Source organism: Centruroides vittatus, unplaced genomic scaffold (assembly GCF_030686945.1).
Source record: "Centruroides vittatus isolate TY-2023 unplaced genomic scaffold, ASM3068694v2 contig_216, whole genome shotgun sequence".
Taxonomy (NCBI): Eukaryota; Metazoa; Arthropoda; class Arachnida; order Scorpiones; family Buthidae; genus Centruroides; species Centruroides vittatus.
This window is the reverse complement of record NW_027121347.1, coordinates 271,192-295,552: the sequence shown is the minus strand read 5'-3', so window position 1 is coordinate 295,552 and position 24,361 is coordinate 271,192. Positions and strand designations below refer to the sequence as shown.

Genomic DNA, 24,361 nt, shown 5'->3' with positions numbered 1-24,361 from the left:
TTTTAATAATTTGTTGCATATTATTAAGGGTAAAAAGAGTTGAGATTTCCCGTAGCAATATGCTACGTATTGTGTACGTAAGTTTTGTACATAATTTTTTCCTTCTGTGTAGTGTATCTGTTCGATAAATAGGTGCATTTGCATTTCATTGCATATATATTACATAGTCACAATTCCCTGCAAGTTTTAATCATATTTTTCATTCATTGGGCTGCAATTTGAAAAAATTGTAGGTGTATAAATTTCCGGTCTTTCCTTCCTTTATATGCTCTCCACCTGGGCCTTTAGCCTCGAGTTTTTCGTGTTGTACTCGAATTGACGTCATTCAACTCACTCGTGTTACTATGACTCACATGACGGCCGGATGGCCGAGCGGTCAAGGTGGCAGCCTACCGCTTTGGGGGACCCGGGATCGAATCCGAACGGGTCGAAAATCCCCAGGAATTTTTCGGGGGGTGGTCCGTTCGGATATGTCGGGCCCCGTCCCTCACCACCCGGTCGCCCCATTGTGGGCCTGGCCGAACCCATAATGGGCCTTCTAAAAGAGGCCCTTTTAGTGCCCACAGGGCGGAAAGAGTTAAAAAAAAAAAAAAAAAAACTATGACTCACATAATCGGTAGTCTCGAGTTAGACCCGTCGAGCGAACTCGAAAAGCGAGAGGAAATACGTCATACTCACTTGGTTACGTATGTCGTTAAGCATGATGGGATTATTTACAATGCATCTGGGGGGTTTGCGACTATAATGATTCGACCAATCAATTTAACTGTAGCAAGTTGTAAACAAATCCACGTGAATAAGTTTGCACGTGTTGCACTTACAGTAGAGAGTCGAAAATCGGAATCAATTGGGGACTGGGGTTGTTCAGATTAGTGATTTGTTCCGATTACCGATTATGTACGAATAAATATATTAACCTGTCCGATGTTCAAATTTTTCTCCGTTGCGTGTCGCTTCGTGTTGAATTTTCGTCGATTTTAAGCCTAACGAAAATTTTTATAATAATAATCGAGGCTATCGTATCGTTAAAAATTATTTCTTCATTTTGTACAAACAAAATAAATATATTGAAGAATATAAAAACATGAAAATTATACTTTAGAAGTAAATCTAGTATCAAAAACGTTCGATTCGGCACGACACAGTCCGACTGAAAATCGTTCCGATTACCGGGGTTCCGATTAACGAGTCTCTACTGTATTTTAATTTAATCCTTTCTTGATCTGTTTCTTAAATTGTTCAACGAACTTAACACTTCTGATTAATAAATAATCTTACTATAGTGTCTATGCTCTTAATAATTTATACGTATAATTTACTACCATTTTAATTCATTCTCTTTTTCTATGAATTATACTTCTTTTTATTTTTGGAAAAATTTGCTGTATAATTTTATCAAATAAAATTTTTTTATTAGTGCTGGCTTGACACGAAGAGAAATGCGAAAGAGAAGGCATCGAGAATAAAAAACAGCAGAGAAAAGACTGGGGGTGGTAGAGAATTGCATGAAAAATGATCTTCTTTAGGAGAAAGAATTATTTCTATAATGGGAGATACAGTGGTTTTGGGGCAGCAAAACTCTTTGGAATCTGAAGTTGAAGAATTTTCAACCTTATTGCAGACTGTTTTTTTTTTTTTTTAACTCTTTCCGCCCTGTGGGCACTAAGAGGGCCTCTTTTAGTAGGCCCATTATGGGTTCGGCCAGGCCCACAATGGGGCGACCGGGTGGTGAGGGACGGGGCCCGACATATCCGAACGGACCATCCCCCGAAAAATTCCTGGGGATTATTCGACCCGTTCGGATTCGATCCCGGGTCCCCCAGAGCGGTAGGCTGCCACATTGACCGCTCGGCCATCCGGCCGTCCTTATTGCAGACTCAGGTGAATAATAATCTTTAAATTTAAAATGAATAAAGACTAACAACGTCTTTTAAAAAATGTTATACTTTATCATTTTTCTGTATATAATGGACAGTATTAATAATAAGTTTTGAAATTTCTATCAGTACTACTATCATCTCTTTTTATATTTTAAAGATGTAATTTATTATAATAATAGGAATCTACATCACTGCCAGAAACTGAAAATATCACTGTGACAGGAATAAATTTTATTTCTGATTCTGAAAAGGGTTAGTATGCATCAAAATAAATAATCTCATACAAAATAGGGGTGTACTATAGATTACTATCTATGGAATTTCAGGACTTTGATTATATATTGGAATTCAGGGGACCGAGACGACTTCAACGGTACCCTAGTTTTGGACCGGAGACGAAAAATAAAAAAGTTATCATACTTTTTCACTTACCATACTTTTTTAATGCTCTCATGAAGACGGCACCATAGTTACTAGTACTGTCGCGTCAGGCCCATCCTAGTCTCGTGTAATGACTAATTAGCTTTCGTAAATCTCACCTGACCGTCTTGTTCGTACGCCAGGTTCCCTGTCGTATGTCCAATCAAGCAAAAAGTCCACTAAATCTGTCTTTAGATTTTAATCACACAAAACAAAAATCAACTATTTACATTAATTCGGTTACAAGAGCATTCCACTATGTTCCCGCGCCTTTTGGAACTTAACAACTTTTTCTTGGTGTTGCCAACTCTCGACAAAAACCAAATACCCGCCATCTAGTGGGATGAACGGGTCATCCTCCCACCCTTGATTTTGTCAGTCAAAATCAAAATTAAATTAAACTTAAATACAACAAACACATATAGTACTAATTGAATGAGTTCGAATCAGTCTACAAATCCAGCCGATTGGGAGCCTTTAAGGGTCTGCCCCTTTTTGAGACTCGAGAATTCTCAGATGAGGTGGTCACATCACTCCCTGTAGCGGCAGAGATCATTCGGGACCGATGATAGGTCCTCTCGCAATCGTTTTCAGTAGAGTCTACAGTCTTGCCACGAAATTCGTTTCGCATAACATACTTTTCATCCACCGAAGAGATTTCCAAGGGATACAGTCTCCTAACAGGACGGATGAGAAATCCAACCTGTGTTTTTATTTTGGCTACTCTTACCAATCCATCTTTACCTGGATAGATCTCGACAACTTTCGCCAGAGGCCAATCAAGTCGCTTTTGGTTGTCATGCCCAACCAAGACGATATCTCCCACAGCAATTACTTTAGCGCCCTTGGCTACCCCCTTCGGGTTTTGCAATTGCCCCAGGTACTCAATTCGAAATCTATTTCGTAAATCTTTTCTCAACTTGCATAAATAACGGAATCTCTTCCCAAGATTTACCTTTTCCAAGTGGTTTAAATCGGGAAGTCCAGTTTCCTTTATCCCTTGCAGAAACATATTAGGAGTCAACGGGATTAAATCTTCAGTATCTTCTGAGAGTGTAGTAAGTGGTCGAGAGTTCATCAAACCCTCTACCTCACAGATAATTGTGTAGAGCTCTTCGTATGTTAACGAGGCTCGTCCCAAAATTCTCCTCATAATCTGCTTTACACACCCTACCAACCTTTCCCACCAGCCACCCCACCAAGGCGAAGCTGGGGGAATGAACTTCCAGATAATGCTCTGAACAAGAATTTCATCTTTAATCTTCGTAAGTTCAGCCTCAGAGAAAATTTTGGCAGCACCGACAAAATTTGTACCGTTATCACTATAAATGACAGAAGGGCGTCCTCTTCTTGCCACAAATCGTCTGAATGTTTGCAGGAACGCCTTCGTTGAAAGAGACGTCAACAACTCGAGATGTACAGCCCTGTACACTGCACAAGTATACAGGACAATCCAACACTTCTGCTTATCCCTCAAGTACAGTGGACCAGCTAGATCAACGCCAGTAACCTCGAATGGCGCAGCATCTCTTATGCGATCCACAGGCAATGGCGGAGATTCAGGGTGGGCTGGAGACACAACAAATCTTCGACACCTAGAACATCGCAGTGTGATAAGCCGAATGTATTTTCTGCACCTCAGTATCCAGTATTTCTCGCGCAGATGATTCATTAAAATTTGAACACCAGCATGGTTTAATTCTCTGTGTTTCCATTCTATTAATTTCTGTACAATATAGTGATTCCCAGGCAAGATAATGGGTAATCGGAAATCTTCACTATCTTTACTTCTGAATACGAGAGTTTTCACTCTCAAAAGACCTTCCTTGTCTATCACTGGGTGCAATTTTCGTAAACGGTTATCTATCCCCTTTGGAAATTCTTCTCTTTGAATCAGTTTCAGCAATACTAATTCAGCGTGCTTTATTTCCTTTACTGTGAGCCCCCCAGACATTCGAAGGGGTCGTCCTTTGAGATTTGAGGTAAACCGGTATATCCAAGCCGTTACTCGTAATATTTTCCAGTAAGTAGAATAATTCTCATAAAACTTTTCTGCTTTCTCTACATCCAGCGCAGAAATCACAGATTTTTTTCTTTCAGAGCTCACTATCTCCATGTCAGGCATTTCCTTCTGCCGAGGCCATTCTTCTACCGGTAAGCTTGTAAATTGAAGTGTCTCCCACCAGCGAGATTCGGCTAAAGTTCTTGCATTACAACCCCGAGATGGGAGATCTGCAGGGTTTAAGTATCCTGGAACGTGATTCCAGTCATCTGGACTACTTAAAGATCTAATTTCGTTTACTCTATTCATAACAAATGTAGCCCAGCATTCCTGATTCTTGATCCAATACAACGCATTCATGGAGTCAGTCCAATAAAGTGTTGATAATCGTTCAAGTGGGAAGTCCCCTTTAATAGTGTTCATCATTCTGACACCCAATAAACAGGCTAGAAGTTCAAGCCTTGAGATCGATACAGACCCTAAAGGTGCAACACGCGCACGAGCCTGTATCAACAGCCACTTTATGTTGCAGGTATCTGGCTGTCTGAGATAAATACAAGCGGCATAGGAGTACTGTGATGCATCACAAAATATATAAAATGAGAGTGGGACAGCTGTATTGTAGCTATTTACTATCCTTCTAGGAATTTTCACCTCCTTTAAAAATTTTAATTCTTTTATCCACTTTAGCAATCTTCTTTCTAAATCGTGCGGTAATGGGGTGTCCCAAGCTAACTTTCTTTTCCAACACTCTTGCATCAGAAGTTTTGGTATTAACGTCACTGGAGAAAGGAATCCAATTGGATCAAAAAGTTGACTCGCCAATGACAGAACCACTCTTTTTGTTAAAATTTCATCGTTAGGTACCCTAAGGTTTGCATCACAGTATAAAACGTCCTCTGAAATATTCCAATTCAATCCTAGCACACTGACTATTTCATCGGGCTGGATTTCCAAAGTTCCCAATGTCCTTTCATCGCCGTCGCAAACCGGTGACGTTTCTGTTTGTATACCATTGTATACCCAACCTCTTAAATCAAAGCATGCTAAACGCATGATTTCTCTAGACTGTCTCATAAAATTCACCAGCTCCTCTTTGGACTGACAACTCGTAACGCAGTTATCAACGTACATCGATTTCTTGAGTTTTAAAGCTGTTTCTTGCAGATGATCTGGAACATGGTTTAAGTGATAATTTAGAGTGGCTCCCAGGAGAAATGGACTCGAGTTTACTCCAAACACTACCCTGCGATGTCTGAAAACCTTTAATTTTCCAGGGTCGCCACCCTCCCACCACAAGAATCTGAGAAAGTTGCGATCCGCTTCACTTATTTCTATCTGCAAAAAAGCCTTTCGAATGTCAGCTATTACTCCGTATTCAAATAATCGAAATTTATTTAGAATACTGGGTATCAATTCAATGTAGTTAGGACCCTTTGCTAAACAATCGTTTAAAGAGACGTTGCCTCTTTCCTTAGCGGAGGCGTCGAAGACTGGACGAATCTTCGTCGTGGAATGCTCTTTGATGACCGCTCTGTGTGGAAGGTAATGGCAGTTAATCTCATTCGTTTTGACGTCTTTTATTTCTTCGATTATTTGTTCTTCAAGCCATTGCTTGAAGACTCCCTCGTAGGCATCGACCAGGTTCTTATTCTGTAGAGTTTTCACTGTAGATTTTAATCTTCGCTCGGCCAGAACCCTATTATCAGGCAGAGCTTGACAACCTTCTATCCAAGGCAAGGACACCATGTACCGACCATCGCTATCTCTCTTCAGCGTCTTTTCAAAATGTTCGATAGACGCTTGTTCCAGTTCCTTCTTTGATTGTTTTTCGGCAGGGTCCTTTATTCCAAGAATATCTAATTCCCAAAGATCAGGAATTCGCAAATCTCCAATTAACATCGAAGTGACAATCAAGTTTTCGGTTGGCTCGGAATGCTCCTTCGTGCGTCCTAAGATCGTCCAACCGAGTTTCGTTTCAATAGCAGTTAAACCTGATTTGAGTGTCCGGAGTCCTCCTGTCATTAGTTTGCCAGCGACATCCGCTCCTATGAGCAATTCAATGGGACCTTGACAATCGCTCAAGGATATCCCCATATTTGACAATTCATCCTGACACAGTTCCTGTGTAACTGGGGGCGTGGTCAGACAAATGGTCGATTGGTCCAAGACATCAAAATTACAACGATATTTATCGTCTACGCACGAGAGGTGTACCTTGTACACATCGTGTTCACAAATATCCGTACATGAACCTCCAAACAACGAATGTTTCAAATTTTCCTTTCTCATTGGTTGGTAACCGACTCTTTCTGCAGTGCTCTTCAAGATATAGGATCTCTGGGAGGCAGTATCAATAATTGCACGGATTTTGAGACACCTTTCCTCTCCCCTCAGAATCACAACCAAAGTCTGTAGCAAGACACGTGGAGTTGATGACACATTAGCCAATGCCTGCTCACATACTGGGGGGGCGCCGTCACCTTCACCAACAGAAGCATTGTTGGGAGATACCTTTCGGCTATTCCTACAGAGAAGAACGTGATGTGGTTTGCCACAAACTGTACAACTACACTTTGCTCTACATGAAGAAGATATGTGATTCAGTTTTAAGCATTTAAAACAAGCTCCTCGCTTTATAAGGATTTGTTTCCTTTGATCTAAAGTCAAATTTTCCGCCTTCCTGCACTCAGCGCTAGCATGGGATTTCTCACAGAATACACACTGCTGATCCCTGAATGGTTTCTCTTGAGCAGAAGTCAAAAGTTCCATACCAGTTGGAACAGTCTTGTTATAGGGAGAAGCAGCCTTAATTTTACTTTGTACTACCTTCTTGGTTTTGTTCTGAAAGCCAAACCCACTTGTGGCTAAGGAAATTTTCTCCTCGCTTTCAATTTCGTTACGCAAAAACTGCATCAGAGTTTCTAACTTGTTGAAATTCTCTCTTCCAGACTTGAGTAGCATCGAATTTAGGTGTCTTTCCCAAATTCTCAAGAGGTCGGTCGGTAAGCTAGATTCAACTAAAGGGTAGAGCATTGAAGCACACTTATCCGTAGTAACACCAAGCATTTTAAGGGATCGTAGTTGTGTCTCGATACGATCATAAAGTTTCACAATTGGCAATTTGTGCTCTTGCCCCAATGCATTATTCAGTACTAGACTCAGGAGCTCTCTCACGTAAACCTCGATGAGCACATCTTCTCTTCCGAAACGCGAATTTAAACACTCAATTGCTTGCGAGTAATGCTCGGCTGTCACGGGGAACGATTCAATTACTTCCCTGGCCCTTGAGCCCTTCAGAGTCGACTGAATGAGGTATTGAAATTTATCCAAATCCGAAATATTGGGATCTTCATGTATTTTCTTAAATAGTCCCCAAAAGGAAAGATAATTTTTCAAATTGCCATCAAATTTTTGCAATTCAATCTTTGGTAACTTAAAATTTCCCTTGGAATAGCCAGTTTCGCCTTCGCTTCGTGTTTCATCCAGCCCCGACGTATTCAAACGACGCTCTAGTCTTGTTTTCAAGTCTACGAATGTACCATTGTAATTCTCAATACCCTCAATTTCTTCATCCAACATCTGTTGAGAACACTTCTCATCCTTTTGTAACTTATCTAATATTTCTTTATCGATGGTTTCTATTTTAGAATATTTTTCCTGTAACTGGGCCAAAAATCCAGCACATGAATCGAAATCTTCAACCTTCGACGTCAGAAATTCCTGCACCCTATCGGCGAACTTTGTGAAAGCACCTCGGTAGGATCCACGTAATCTGATTGAGGGCTCCATGAAGTGAATCTTATTAATTAACCCAAAGAACAAAAGCAGACAAGATAGACATAGAGAAAACCTCGATGCAGAGATGTATTTCCACTAAATCCTCCAATCAGTACTCATTTTCTGCAGTTAAATAAATACTTCCAAACGTAAACAATGTTCGTACAACAATTGTAGAACGTTTATAAATAAAATCAGTTAGAACCTGACGTCCCTGTTCGGGCGCCATTATGTCGCGTCAGGCCCATCCTAGTCTCGTGTAATGATTAATTAGCTTTCGTAAATCTCACCTGACCGTCTTGTTCGTACGCCAGGTTCCCTGTCGTATGTCCAATCAAGCAAAAAGTCCACTAAATCTGTCTTTAGATTTTAATCACACAAAACAAAAATCAACTATTTACATTAATTCGGTTACAAGAGCATTCCACTATGTTCCCGCGCCTTTTGGAACTTAACAACTTTTTCTTGGTGTTGCCAACTCTCGACAAAACCAAATACCCGCCATCTAGTGGGATGAACGGGTCAAGTACTGCCATCTTGCGGTAAAGTCTGCAAACCATGACGTCGGACTACGGTCATTTCCTGGAGAGTTAAACACGCGATACGAGAGCGGAGAGAGCGACGCGACTTCCGATCATCGCGCGATCGCCATTTCGGTTAATGTTACTTATGGCAGCGAACATGGCGGCCCAACTGACCTCTCGTATGGGCGCCACCACACGCCGCCATGTGCTAAACTAGTGATCGATTCACGGTAGTTCTTGAAAAAAGTAAAAAAAGGGGGGGGAAACGTCTACTAAAGGCAATTTTAACGGCAAGCGACGGGACTCCCGATCGCGATAGCGAGGCCGACTTAGCGGAGAGCGACGCGACTAAAAATATGATAACTTTTTTATTTTTCGTCTCGGTCCAAAAGTAGGGTATCGTTGAACTCGTCTCGGTCCCCTCAGTTCAGATATATACTCAAAGTCCCGAAATTCCATAGATAGTAATCTATAGTATCCCCTAATTTAATATACAAAGTTATAAGATTTAGTGTAAAAGAATTAATTTTATAGCTATAGTAAGTTTTCCGTGTGAATTTATGTTTTATAGTAAAAGGAAGAAAAAGAAAACACATTTCTGCCGAACAAGAATTAACTGAAGCAAAAAGAACAGATTCATTTATTCATCTAGAACAGGAAAAAATTAAATTAAAGAAACAAGAACTAGAGTTGAGGGAGAAAGAACTTTCCATATCTGAAGAAAACAGACTTACTTAAAAAAATTGCAACAGCATTAACTACTATTGCTGATATATTATCCCAAAATAATGTATAATATTTAAGAAAATATATTATTTTTATGTACCGTATATGTTTAGAATAATAATTTATTTATTTTTAAATACATTCAAACCTGTTTTTATGCGCTCTTTTTATGTGCGATTTTTTAATTTGTGCGGTATAGTTGGTGACTAGTCTCGTGCGATTCGTCATGTCTCACGTTGACTTATTATAGCACAAATGCACTTATTATAGTAATATTATTGCACGAATATGCGAAAAATGAAATAATTTACTTTTTAAGTCAACAAAACACCACCTGGACAAAAATATGTAAAACAGACGATAGACCAGACGATGCAGTCAAGTGCTGACATCTGTTGTCAATAAATTCTATTTCGTACGGTTTTGAGTTATTTTCTATGTGAGACTTTTTTTATGCGGTCCCTGTTGACCGCATAAAAAAATTATTTTTTTAATTGTGTTGCGAAAACTATTATTTACAGCCATTCGTGAAGTTTCGTGAAAATTTTTTTAATGCGTTTTTTTTAATGCGGTCCCTATCCTCTGCATAAAAACAGGTTTGACTGTACTGATTTTTCTGTTCTTTATATCTGAATATTCTTGAAAAAGGCAGGCTGTTGACAGACATATATATATACACACATGCACACACACACACAATTTATTAGTATATACAATATACACACAATTTTTTAATGATACATATATATATATCATTAAAATTATTTTTATGAAAAACACAAGCTTATTAGTTGTTGTTGAATCCTTCTAGTTTCATTAAGAAGTATATCATTTGATGTATTTTCAAACTCTGTTGATGGTATGATCTGCTGTAACTGGTCTTCTGGTTGCAATACATCATCATCCTCCAGAGCAATATTATTTTTAATGCAAATGTTGTGAAGCACAACACATGCAATTACACTATCATCCAGAGACAGCATCAAATATTGTAAGACCCTATGTTTCAACAAACATCTCCATCTATTTTTCAAGAGTCCATTACATTGTTCTATTATACTTCGAGCTGCAGTGAGACAATTATTATATTTTACTTCGGCTCGAGTATCGGTTGTACGAAGTGGAGTCGACAACCACGGCTCCAAAGGGTATCCGCTGTCACCTAGAAAATACAATACATAATTTGATAAGCTAATTATGATTTGTAAATACTGCCTATAAACTATTTATAAAGTATCTGGAAATTTAAACAGAGACTTACTGTTAACAACTATAATAATATATTTAGTTTATCATTACCTAAAAGCCAAGTATGTGCATTTCTGTTGTAGTTATGCCATCTCCGAAAGGCTTTTCTAACATTCGAATTTTTCCATATAAATGCATCATGGACACTACCAGGAAAACGAGCATTTACATTCATTATGTACTGTACATGTTTGCATCACACACCTGAAAAAAAGTATATTGAATGAAATTATGTATTAATTCTATATAAATGTTGTTAGTGTATCATAAAATTAAATGCATACCAATATTGGATCCACAAATGCAATAAGAAATCAACCAACATTTTCTTGTAAGATGATATTTTGTGATATTCTGAATCAAAATAAAAAATGTTGGTTGATTCCTTATTGCATACGCTCATATCATATGCATAATTCAATATAAAAATACAATAAATATCAAAAGTAACTTTTTAATTGCTAGATATATTTTGATAGATAAGTAATGCAATATTTACCAATTGAACATTAAGAGAGTGATATCCTTTTCTATTAACCTATTCCTACCAGTTAGTAGGAACCACAGGCAAAAAATCTTACAGCTGCCAAAACCTAATGAACAGTAATAAAATACATGATAAATACTACTACACAATACTCAATGTAAATTTAAAGATTACATTAAGATTTTAATTCTCTTACTAAAATTAACAATGTTTACAATTTATAGTGACACACAATGTATGTAATTATTACTAGAGGAAGATATTTTAAATATGTATATTGTAATATCATTTAAACTTAATAATTGATTATTTAGCACATTCATATATCTGTATTGTATTATAATAATTTAAACTTACTCTAGTTTGAACACTTAATGCCGATCTTCTAGTCTGTTCTTTGTGTCGGTCGAAGTGTATCTATTAAATTTGATGCCACATCCTTGGAAAGCCTAAATAATCTTCTAAAATGTTCTTCATGAAGATCACAGGCATCTACTCGTGGTCGAAAAATTCGTTGCCTTCTCAAACAATGTCTTTCGGCTCTTTCTAACTCTTCGATAGCGTTAAGAATTGCATATCTGTCAGCCATTTTCACTTTCGTGTAGTGAACTCGCATGCGCGACTCAACGTGAGTAGCAACTCACGTGGTGAGATGGGAAAGCATGTGAGTTATAACTCGAGACTACCGATTTGAGGTCAGTGTGTGAGATGGTACCACGTGACACCCCAAACATGTTGGGAGTTGTAACACAAAAGCTCGAGACTAAGGGCCCTGAAATCAGTAATGCCCTACCCCTGTATATCATACTTTTCCTGTTAGCAATAGAGTAATGCCGGTTATCTAACTTCTTTTTGAATAGGGGAAAAAAGTGAAATCTACTCCGCACGCGGCGCTAGTATCGACGAGGTCGTAAACAGACTAAGCGATACGTTGTCGGTTGTAAAGTACCATTTGTTTTTTCTTTAAACGAAAATCTAATAAATATTTTAAGTTTCAAAAATGCCAAGTACGTGGTGCTGTGTACCACATTGTTCTAATAGTGGTGGTCACAAGTTTCCAAAAAATCCAGCATTGCGAAAGAAATGGATTCACGCCGTTAAAAGAGCAAATTGGAAACCAACTTCATCCAGTCTCGTGTGTAAAAATCACTTCACACCTGATCAGTATAAGGAAATTAATATCTTTGGTAAGCACATTATTTAAAGAATTATAATAACTGTACAATATTTTTTTCAAGCTATTAGCAATTAAGAAGCTTCAAACACCTCGCTTGAAAAATACTTGATGTTTACATCAAAAGTCTCTGTTTAGTTTTAATATCTAGGCGTGATAAGCCCTAACAGTAGAGGCTAGTTTTGAGCACTTACATAGCATTAATGCTAAGTTAACAAAGGATAAAAAATATATATAGTATCATGGATTTAATTGTTAATTCTTTATGCTAAATGAAAAATAAATAGATTTATTTTACTTTATTAGGAAACATCCCAGCAAAGAGACAACTGAAGGCTGATGCTGTACCAAATGTATTTCTTTGGTCTAAAAAAGAGGCACCTTCGGTTGCGAGCAGACGAGCAAGAAGAGAAAACCGTGAACGCAAAGTTCAAGATAATCATGATGCATGCTATATAATGGATACTGGTACATTAGAAATAGGAGGAGAAGTAATAATAGATGAGGAGGAGGAAAAGGCTACTTGTCTTATTGAAAATAATGTGGCAAGCACTATGGTCTGTGTAACTACACAGACCCATACTTTTGAAGTCCCAATGTCAGTTGAAAGATTTGAGTTTGACAACAATGCTATACATTACTATACTGGGTTAGAGAACTACAATTCTTTCAATTTTGTACTACAAAGTTTGGGACCAGCAGCATACAGCTTAAAATATTACAAGTTTCAGGTTGTAACACTTGCAGTGCCAAACCAGTTGTTCTTGACTTTAATAAAATTAAGATTGAATACAGCAAATTTTGAGTTGAGTAGGATGTTTAGTGTATCTGAAGAAACAGTACGAAACGTTTTCATTACTTGGATCAATTTCATGTATTTACAATGGCAAGAGTTGGATATATGGAGTGAAAGATCTCTTGTTGATACATACATGCCTAGAGATTTTAAAATGAAATTTCCAAATACTAGAGTTATCATTGATTCTCTAGAATGCAAAATAAGCAAACCAAAAAATCCTGTTGCACAGCAGGCTACATGGTCATCATATAAAAATGACAACACATTAAAAGCAGTTGTAGGTTGCACACCAGGTGGTCTAGTAAGTTTTGTTTCAGAAGCCTATGGTGGTTCTGCAAGTGATCGACAGATTGCAGAAAGGTCTTCACTGTGTAAAATAACAGAGGCAAAAGACTGTGTAATGGCTGATAGAGGTTTTAACATTCAGGACTTGCTAATTACTAAAGGTGTTGTGGTAAATACACCCACTTTTATGAGAGGAAAAGCACAGCCGAGCAGCAGTTTGTTATCTCGAGACAGAAAAATATCTAGTAAAAGAATACATATTGAACGTATTATAGGAATGGCTCGTACATATAAGATTTTGAGGCAACACATGCATCCGACAGTAACCAAACTTGGCAGTGAAATTATATTTATATGTTTTATGTTATGCAATTTTAGACCATGCATTGTTGGCAGAGATGCTTAATTTGTTTCACTGTTAGTCTAGCTCTATTAATTCTGTATATAATGTTTTTTTCATTCTAGACTCTAGCCTAATTTAAGTTTTCCATTTATAGTATTTTTAAATTTTTGTCTGCTTATAAATTCTAAGATTAAGAATGTATACTAGCATACACAGTAAGGTCTTCATTATGGAACTTCAATTCAAAGTAATATAGTGGTTTTAAAATTTGTACTATAGTTGAATAAATGTTTGTAAATTTGTAAGCAAATAAAAAATTTTAATCTTTAAAACAAAATCTCTTTTTATTATTTAAAAAATTCCATCTAGAAAAATTTTACATAAACTCAAATTGTAAAATAAAAATAACAATTAGCTCAATTATTTTATAAACTTAATGTTTATAGAACATCTTTTTTAAAAGAGCTGGCTTAAAATGCTCATGGAAAAACATAATTAGTGTTTCAGTCATGTCTGCAATAAATTTATCATCTCTTGGAATGATAAAAACTTTGAAGTCACTTTTTGTGTAAATAAACAGGTGAGCAACTTGTCTATTTGTCACTGCTAATTGACCTTGGATTTGATAAAAATAATCATGATTCCGTTTTAAAGTAATTTTGTCATCAGTACATTCCAAATATGGTACATTTTGCACATTCACAGGAAGTTTAAAACTGGAGTAAGGACATTTAACTTCTAATATTTTATCATCATCCACAAGCCCATCTGGACTTGCAGCTAAGAATGGGTATTTTGGATGAAGAAACATGCCACATTCTTTCACAGGAGTATTTTCAAAAGAAGAATATGCTTCAATTGCTTCTTTTTCATACCTTAAGCCATGAGAAATTGCCTTACTTTTTATTGGCCTACTTGACAGTAACGAGTCACACAATTTTAGTCTGTCTGCTGATTTTAATTTACAAACTTTTCCAAAGTTTGAAGATGTCAAACGCAACAAATGTTCCTTCTTCCAAACTGCACTTTTTCGTTGTAATCGGGTCTCTTTTTCCAAATGTTCTATGTACTCCCTACTTGCTTCAGTTACATGTAAAGCTTTTAAAAACATTTCGGACATTGTGCTTTTGCAATAATCATGATCTGACTCTAAAGCCCTCATGTTTGCTGGTTGCCTTAATTGTAATATCGGTATTGCACAACCACTTTGCATGTTCATTGCCAAATTAATAACAAAGTTTGTATAATCAGAGATTGAACTGCCAGATGGTCTGGGGTCAAATTTCATGTCTTCCAATCGTTTCCTTTTCATTCCTCTCTTCTTAAATAAATGAAATGGAAGCTCACTAGCCTTAATTGGGGAACCTTTATGTTGGCGGGTAGGCTGATGGAATGTTTGCAGAACCTGAGTGCATGTTTTGTGACACTTATAATTGCCTGTTCTTCCGTATTCTTCTATTGCCAATAGTGTTACACATACATGTTTGCAATACGCTTTAGGCCCTTTACCTGCTGTACATTCACATATTGCATTTTCTACATCCCCATCATCTGTAATTACTAAATCTGTATAATATGTGTTCCCCTTGGTTAATTCAGATTTTACATTACCTTTAAAATATGAAAATTTTTTTTCTTTTGTTCCTCTTATTGTTAATAAGAATTCATTAAAATACATCTGCACAGCAGACAGTGGCATTCTTTGATCTGACATCTCCATGTAGGCATCAATTGTATCTATAGTCAAAACTGGTATTTGTAAACTTGGAGAGAGATCCTTATATTCAGATGAATCAGGAAGTTTGAGTTCAGGAGAGCTATCACAGGATATAGAAAAATTATGAGTTTCCTGATTCCTCTCATATGCCAGTAACCTGAAAATTATTGTAAACAAGTTTAATAACTAGTTAACATATGATCACCAATATTTTATTTAGTTTTTTCTGTCTCATTGACAGGAAAGGCAAAAATTATTATTATATATTATATTCTTACCTTAATATATTACATATAATATAAAAATAAACAGTATAAGGTAACTGAACAGTATTGACAAGCACCTAAATATGGCATATATATATAGTGTATGCCAGATTTAGTAAAAGAAAATGGGCAAAAATTCACTTGTACAAAAAGTTTATTGGTGAAGAAATTAGTCTTATTGCATTAAATTATTGAAACAAGTAAGAAGACTTGTGACCAATAAAAAAGACATTTTGATTATATTTATTTTAATTACTCCAAAAATTGTTTTCTCTTGGTAAAAGATTCAGATATATATCTCTTATATTGTCTTAGAACTTCATAGAAAGTAGTTTTGTTTGTGTTGATTGTTGTTCTAAATTACAGTGATAACCTATTGGTACAGTTAACATTTCAGATACTGGTATAAATTGGTTATAATATATCAGGTTCAGTACATGACCATATTCCAAGAGGAAAAAACTTCATTTTAAAGTTTTGACCTTATGTTTTGGTTAGGCAAATGTGAAAAGAATCAATGACAACTTTACTGATCTTTAAATGTTTTTATCGACGAAAAATGTGCATTTTGTGAAATCTTATCCTTAAAACTTTCATATACTGGTAAGTTACCTTATCATGTAATAGTTATAAGGACTTGAAATTATAAATGTAATAATTAACGATAAAAATATAGATGTAGATTATTTTAACTTACCTTTCTATTAAATCGGCTTTTCTACCAGCTAACTTGGCATTGTACTTTTTTAATTCTTCCTTTAATTGTACCGTTGTTAACCTTCCTAAAAAATATTTTCGTTCTTCCATTATTATAAAGTAAGCTATCCTTCGAACGGAACAGCTTGTTTACAACCGTATCGATATGCGCGACACCTATGTCACGTGATCACTTTTTTCCCCTATTGATATAACGTGATTTTCTTATATAGTTAATCGGGACCTCCTTTGCCTTTTTTGCTCCTGTGGTCATGATCTCTGTTAAGGTCCCAAGAGTTATTCACATAAACAAGTTTACCCATCATTGTCATAGTGCTATAACTGTAGGCTGTCCATATATAAGAAAAAAAAAACCAAAAGATTTCTTTTTTATTCCTGTCCTGTGGGAACTAACAGGGTCATTTTTCCATACCCATTATGGGTTAGGACAGATCCACAAAGGAGCAGCAGGGTGTGAGGAAATGGGTCTCAAATATCTGGTATGGACTGCCAGCAAAAAATTTTTGAGGTTTCTTACCAACAGTGAAGGTAGGCCAAGGGGCCCTGGCACTCCCTGAAGTAAAAGGAAAACAAACACTACTAAATTTTCCAAAGATGTGTTCCTGATAAAAATTCATTTTACTTTTTATATATATTGTGTGAGGTATTCTCTTTCTATATAACTTATGAATTAGGAGTTATGAGAGAATTTTATTGAATTTGCAGTAAAGTTTTTTTATATCCATTCAACTCAACTCCCCAAGATTAAATCTTGAGTGCACCGAGATTTCATGTGTGGTCACCAGAGCAATACACCAATGCCTCTACTTCCTCAGTCATCCGACTGCCACTAATTGCAATTAATACAGTAATAGTTCATTAATCTGGCATTTATGGGACCAGATTATAAATTGTAATTGGAAACATTCTCTGTAAAAATCCGACGATAACACAGTGCATGATTATACTGGTAACGTGTTAAGATGAATCATGAGTAACTTTCCTTGATCTCATTGCTCTCAATCCAAGAGTGAACCTTCCAATGTGTAACAACATGCATGATTAAACATCAACCTTCAGCTTAGTTTATATGTAGATCTTTCGCGCATAAGTGAGAGAATTAGTGAAAAGAAAAAAACAATACGAGAAATGACAATATATGAACAATGAAAAAGAAAATACTTGTACTTAGGCGGTATAAAAATGCATAATAAAGAACTGACAGTACAGTATGTGACCAGCGAACACATTTAAGAAAAGAATTAAGCTCTAGAAAAGAGCTATAAACAGACAAAGGGCAAACATTCTGGGGGTATCTGGTGCAGGTGTAACGATGTTGTGGAATCCCATACGTTTCGCTAGTTTCGAGGTGGTGAAGCGACTCCAGTGCCATCAATAACCTCCAAGCCAAGATGAAACGCTTCGTCACCTCGAAACTAGCGAAACGTATGGGGTTCCACAACATCGTTACATCTGCACCAGATACCCCCAGAATGTTTGCCTTCGCGAAAACTCATAAACCTGGAATAGAACTCAGACTGGTGGTGGACAAGGCCAGAGCACCTACGTTCCTATCAGACAAAGGGCATTAAGTGTTTAAATCACTGCTGAAATGCAAAACTGTTAAAAATATATGACTAAATATAAAAATTGGCTATTGATAAAATAATAATATTCAATTAATATGGCATAATCACACAAGAAGGACGATATGTATGGATAGTAGAGGATAACCATAGAATGGAAAATAAAAAAAGGTGGAAGAAAAAAGAGATGAAGACACATTTTTATAGTCTATTGCTTTATGTATACTTTTATATGAAGATGTGTGAAGACTGATGGAAGAGAGAGATCACTAATAGTCAAATCTGGAACTACCGCAGTATATAAAGACACTGAACATACCTTCACACAGATGCTGTCTCACTACTGCTCACTACTGCTACATACTTCTCCAGCAAATAACTTTGATTAAATGTTTCCAAACAGTGAGCTGTTATAGAAATACGTACAAGAAAAACAAAATGAAAGAAATTCCGAAGATGGAAGACATCGAATTCCTTAAACTCGTATATAATTCTAATATATGTAAGTGTGAAACAACTAAACATTTGTTTTCCATGTAGGATGAAGGATCACTGCTGGACTTCTAATTCCTTTTGGTTTTCACCTGGTATAGGAATAGCCTACAACTCTAGTACAGTACTTAGCATGAAGCAATGAGAAAATCTTACTCTTAATTATAGTGAAGATGGCTTGTCAATTAGCAACCTTTGTTTTTAAATTATTAAACAATCCAAGACAATAAGAAAGAGGTCAGACTTACAGTGATATAACTCATAAATTGACAATTAAAAGTAAGATGAGATGAGATAGGATAACGTAAAACAATATAGAATACATGGTACATTATTTACATGCAGTCGTACAGTACAGCTGCTTGCGAGGATTTTGTAATTACAGTGAAAGTGAGTACAAAATATGCAGCCAATAGCATAAATGCGACGGTTCATTCAGATGGTAACTTTTGACGAGATTACGGAAGCAGATATAGGTATCACTGTCGTTAATAATATCATTTGCAGACTGGTTGAAGTTTGTTGGTCAATGATCCTTCCTTCTGTCAATGATCAACTGAAGCTGCAGCCTTTTGGCTGATAGCATTAGACATTCATAGAGGTAGTACAGGCTTCGGTCCTGTGTACCACAAATAGAGCACTGTCCGTTGTTATCAGAATTAGCAAATCTTTTAAGGTAGAGGTTAAACCAACCGTGGTTGGTGAGAAACTGTCATGTAGTGGTCTAATTTATTCTAACTGTAATCATTGACGTCTCTGACAGATAGAAAAATGGTATGTAGTAGAGTTCTGGCAGGTGTCCCAGTCTCTCTGCCAGTGAGTAAGCACGTTGTACCAGAGAAACTCTTTTAGGATGGGAGTGCTCATTTTATTGTAAGATATGGCATGATTTTGTTTTCAGATGCCTCTTTGGCAAGCTGGTCTGCACGTTCATGTATGAAACAACATATAAAAAAGAGACAAACAACCCATTTCAATAACTGAGATGTAGAGGTGTCTCCTACGATAACAAATATAGCTTAAACTGCCCAACAACAGCTTAAGCAAAGCAGTTTAAGCTGTTTATAATGGGTATGTTTCCTAGGTTTTACTAGGAAACATACCCATTATAAACAGTCCAAGTTGCAAGCCATTTGATTCTGGAAACTGCTATCCGGTGTTAAATGTGGTATATCGTTTGCTTTGTTACCTCAAAAGAAATTAGCATCAACACAAAGAAACTCTCATTAAGGCAGTACTACATTATGATCTCTCAGTAATTAGAAAGTCCCATGGTGGACAGGAAGTCTAGGGAAGTCTGACAATCACAATCATTAGTCAAACCTTCAGATGCCGAAATGAAAAGAACTATGTCGTTTCATTAGCCAGTAAGCCAGTTTTGACAGATCTTTGTGAACTAATAGTGCTAAAACGCTGATTGACTGACACGCACAAGAGATTTAAAATTACCATTATCAACAGTAAAGGAAACTGTTACAAAATTCTAGTAAAACAGATGTGTAACACCAGGAAAATCAATTGATTTGCAATTAGTACTGATCGAGATACATCTTTCTCTGGAAAAATAAAAACGTGGTGCTACAGGATTTCAAAAGATGTGTCTGCTTCCACTCGTACGTGGCAAAATCTAACAGCAAAACAAAAGAGGATTGGCACGGGCAAAGAAAATACAACACTCAATAGTAAGAAGGTAGTAAAAGATTAGGTAGTAATATTCCAGTTATTTTAATGGTAGACATGAAGTATTACAAAATGTGTATTCTCGTGGCTTAGAGACAGACTTGTGGTTTGTCCTCTACATTGCAAGAGATTAAGGAATTATAATTGATATAAAAATACTTAAAACTTTAAAACTTACAGGAAATTTTGAAGATGAGAACAAGAATAAAAAAACCTTTCACATAGCAAAATGTATTAAAAATGTTCTTGCGTATGAAATATTTCAAAACACGGTACTGCACATAAAGCAACACCACACTGCTGACACCTATATATAACGTTTCTTCGAACGTGATTTGCGGAACAAACAACACACGGACGACGAAGAGTACGATCCGAAGATCGAGAATTCTGAGAAATAAAATGATTTCCTAATAGTCTCCGAGATACGTCATTGGTCACGGATTCGTACGTTTTCCTTCTTCTTAAACCATCTCCTTTCAGATGGTGATCTATAATGTCCTTGACTAACTCCATTCTGAAGTTCAGATGAGTAATGTTGTGACCACATTTTTTATAAATGATGAAAGAATTCAAGATGGTGATGTCTAAAAGATGGCGGAACATCTTTATGTAATATTTTGTTGTTCGTTTCTTTGCAAGGGAATAGTCTGTGATCCGTTGATCAGAAAGATCAACTCCTCCCATTCCACTATTGTAATCAAAAATAACTTTGGGTTTGGTGGCCAGATGTTTAGAATTATTACTATTAGTTTTCATACTGTCGTCGTGAATGGTCGACAGCATATATACTTCCCTTTTACTCACCCATTTTAAAGCCATTAGTTTTTTCCGATAATATGCAGCTACCGCGTCCTTTCGAAGCATCAATTTCTTTGGCATACCTTTCCTGTTGCATCTAACGGTTCCTACGGCGTCCGTTTTCTTTTCCACCAAGGCATCAAACAGTTTAGGTGATGCGTAAAAATTATCAACATATAATCTGTGTCCTCGGTTCAGCAAGCTTTCCATCAGGGTCAGCACTATTTGAGCAGGCTTACCGAAATATTTGAGGTCGACATCTTGTATCTTGTCGGGAATGTCAGTTTTATCGCCGGAATATATCATTAAATTGTATACGTATCCGGTAGAAGATTCGCATAACTTGTACGACTTTATCCCCAGCCTATTCCTCCTTCTTGGTACATAAATCTTCCATTTAAATTGCCCTTTCCACAGCAACAAGCTCTCGTCGATACATACGTCCCTCTCCGGGGCGTACGTCGACTGCCACCTTTCCGAAAGCATATTTAAAACTGGTTTTATCTGAAGTAGATCGTAATTTGAATTTGATTTACATCTCTCCAGTTTTTTATTGAAATGTAGAAAAGACAACAATATCTGAAATCTGTCGCGAGACATTACTTCATAGAAAAAAGGGGTATCGATAATTTTACTCCTACTGAAGTACATTTGTAGTTCTGGTTTCACAACAATACCCTGAAGTATAAATAATGCAAGTAGTACTCTTATTTCGTCGGGATTTGTATCCGTCCAGCTTTTATCTCTACTGCTCTTCTTCTGCATCCTATTCATTCGCCGTAACTTGATATATTTATTTGCATATTTATTTGTTTCGTTCACTATTAATTCTACTAATTCTTGTGGGAAGAAATGATCGAATATATCTTTTGGTCTAGGTCTTTCGCCGAAATCTTTATGTATTACGCCTCGATTGTAAGCTGGAAATGGCTCTATTAGGCCAGCTGTATCCACCCAATCATCATCGACGTCTTCATCTTCGATATTTTCGCTATCTTCATCATCATCATATTCGTCTTCTTCACTATCATCGCTAGAAGATGACGGACAGCTCAACGAACTCTCACTGTCTGACGGATCTATAAATTGAAGTTTCCGTTTCTTTTTGTTATGTGTCGAAGGCTCATCCTCTTCATCCATTTTTGACAGAAATGATTTATTACGAGGTTATTCGCGGAAATTCTTCCTTCTTCCTGCTCGAAACGGCCGAGAAACGTGACATTTCATTCCGCCTTTGTTTTCGATTACAGTGTGACGTCATGTTTCTTCTCCCGCACTGTTGCCAGCTAGAAAAATGGCTGGCGTTTTGAATGTAAAATTGGTATAAATATTGATAAAATGATTAGAAATTTTGTTAAAAGATTGTAATTAATTTTAACGTTCCATTATAGGAGATGGCATACTTTTATTTTATTTTATTTTATTTTTAACTCTTTCCGCCCTGTGAGCACTAAGAGGGCCTCTTTTAGTAGGCCCATTATGGGTTCGGCCAGACCCACAATGGGGCGACCGGGTGGTGAGGGACGGGGCCCGACATATCCGAACGGACCACCCCCGAAAAATTCCTGGGGATTTCTCGACCCGTTCGGATTCGATCCCGGGTCCCCAGAGCGGTAGGCTGCCACCTTGACCGCACAGCCATCCGGCCGAGAAATGGCATACTGTATTTTTTGTGTATCGCCGTATCTTTTAGGTCTAGTAACAGGGCCTGATAAAGCCCTGTTACAAAGTTGCCAGACATTCGGGTTTCCGATTCGGGGAAAACGTTGCGAAGATATAGTTGTAATTTAAAACAGCTTCTCGTTCGTATATAACAGAGTAATACCATGAATTACCGCACCAGGTGACACCATGCCCTGGATGTTGTGGAAGTGTTTACGGAGAAGCTAAGAATTAAGAGATTCCGCCTCCAAGAAGACATGTATGTTATAGATAAACTAGAACACTCGTTGTTGAGTGCTTGTCATGGGCGTAGCCAGGGTTTTGTTATGGAGGGGGCCTAGTAGAGGCTGTAATTTTCTGGAGAGGGCACAAGGTTAACTGCGTGGGGGCCGGGCTGTAATTTTCTGGGGAGGGGCACCAGGTTAACTGGGGGGGGGACGTGCCCACCCCTGCCCCTACCTGGCTACGCCCATGGTTGAGTGGTAAAGCGAGTGAACAGTTAAATCTTGTGAAAAGAATACAGGAACTAAACTCTACTTTTCACCCATTTAAAGAATTCCCGAATCTATTTCAGGGGATTGGAAAAGCACAGAAACCTTATCACATTAAATTTAACCGGTAGCAAAGCCTTACGCTCTAGCAGTTCCTCGAAAAGTACCATTGCCCTTGAGAGATAAGCTCAAGAAAACTCTGGACGAGATTCTAAATAAGGGAATAATCGAGGCAGTAAATGAACCTGCAGAATGGTGTGCTCCAATGGTTTTGGTTCCGAAGAAATCAGGTGAAATAAGAATTTGCGTCGATCTATCTAAATTGAATGAGAACATTGAGAAATTGATTTCGAACTGCTCGATATGTATCCAATACTAAAAGTATCATAAACAACCTCTTATCCCAAGCGAATTTCCTGAGACCTTGGCAAATTGTAGGGGTAGATCTTCTAAAACTAAAAAGCCATTAGTATCTCATAATGGCTGACTACTTTTCAAGATATTTTAAAGTTCCCAGGTTGGGAAAATTGTCGTCAACGTCGGTAATTAACCACATGAAATCAATTTTCGCAAGACATGGAATTCCAGAGGTTGTACGAAGTGACAATGGCACCCAGTTTTCCCAGGTTATCTACTCGGAATACCGTAAATTTGCATATAAGTATAAATTTTCGAGTATAACTTCTAGTCCAAGATACCCCAAAGCAATGAATTCATTGAATCAATGGTCAAAAATTTCAAAAGTCATTACTTGAAATCTGAGTCGCAGGATCACTATTTGATGCTGCTGGCAATGAGATCTACACCATTAGAAAATGGCTATAGTCCGGCAGAACTGTTAATGAGCTGAAGATTGAGAACACCCTTGCCATCAAGCAATCAACAATTGATACCTCGTTTGATTGATTTCCCTTCAGTAAGAAAGAAGAAAAAGCGGAAGGCAGATAAACAGAAAACCTATTTTGATCGACGCCACGGGGTAAAAACTCTTCCACGTTTGAAGATAGGACAGCCAGTCTGGGTGTCTTTTAAATTTAACTTAATTATATATACTGATGTATATTTAATTCGTAGTGTTAAACTATAAGATAATTAAAAGAATTTATGTAATGTAAGAATACAATTATGTGGCTACGAAAAATTCGAATCCGGAACCTTACGCTATTACTTAAATTATAGATTTACGAATATATTTTAAATTGTTATAACAAATAAAATTTTAATACTCCATAATTAATAAATTAAAAATGTTAGATATAATATTACACTATTAATTAAGATTTATTTATTAAAAAAAAAAAA

The 24,361-nt window shown here is 36.9% G+C and overlaps 3 protein-coding genes and 1 pseudogene across 3 annotated transcripts; 1 reads left to right on the top strand and 3 right to left on the bottom strand.

Annotated features, from left to right (window-relative positions):
- Positions 1–2,751: 2,751 nt before the first annotated feature.
- LOC136970759 (uncharacterized) lies at positions 2,752–8,094 on the bottom strand. Its single transcript, XM_067265209.1, has one exon. The coding sequence runs from the start codon at positions 8,092–8,094 to the stop codon at positions 2,752–2,754; it is 5,343 nt and encodes a 1,780-aa protein (XP_067121310.1).
- Positions 8,095–10,014: 1,920 nt separating this feature from the next.
- On the bottom strand, positions 10,015–11,656 carry LOC136970758 (putative nuclease HARBI1; annotated as a pseudogene).
- Positions 11,657–12,027: 371 nt separating this feature from the next.
- On the top strand, positions 12,028–13,784 carry LOC136970790 (uncharacterized). The gene is made up of 2 exons (XM_067265242.1): positions 12,028–12,254; positions 12,548–13,784. The coding sequence occupies exons 1-2, from the start codon at positions 12,068–12,070 to the stop codon at positions 13,729–13,731; spliced, it is 1,371 nt and encodes a 456-aa protein (XP_067121343.1). The 5' UTR covers positions 12,028–12,067; the 3' UTR covers positions 13,732–13,784.
- Positions 13,785–20,126: 6,342 nt separating this feature from the next.
- LOC136970768 (piggyBac transposable element-derived protein 4-like) lies at positions 20,127–22,093 on the bottom strand. Its single transcript, XM_067265218.1, has one exon. The coding sequence runs from the start codon at positions 22,044–22,046 to the stop codon at positions 20,340–20,342; it is 1,707 nt and encodes a 568-aa protein (XP_067121319.1). The 5' UTR covers positions 22,047–22,093; the 3' UTR covers positions 20,127–20,339.
- Positions 22,094–24,361: the final 2,268 nt, after the last annotated feature.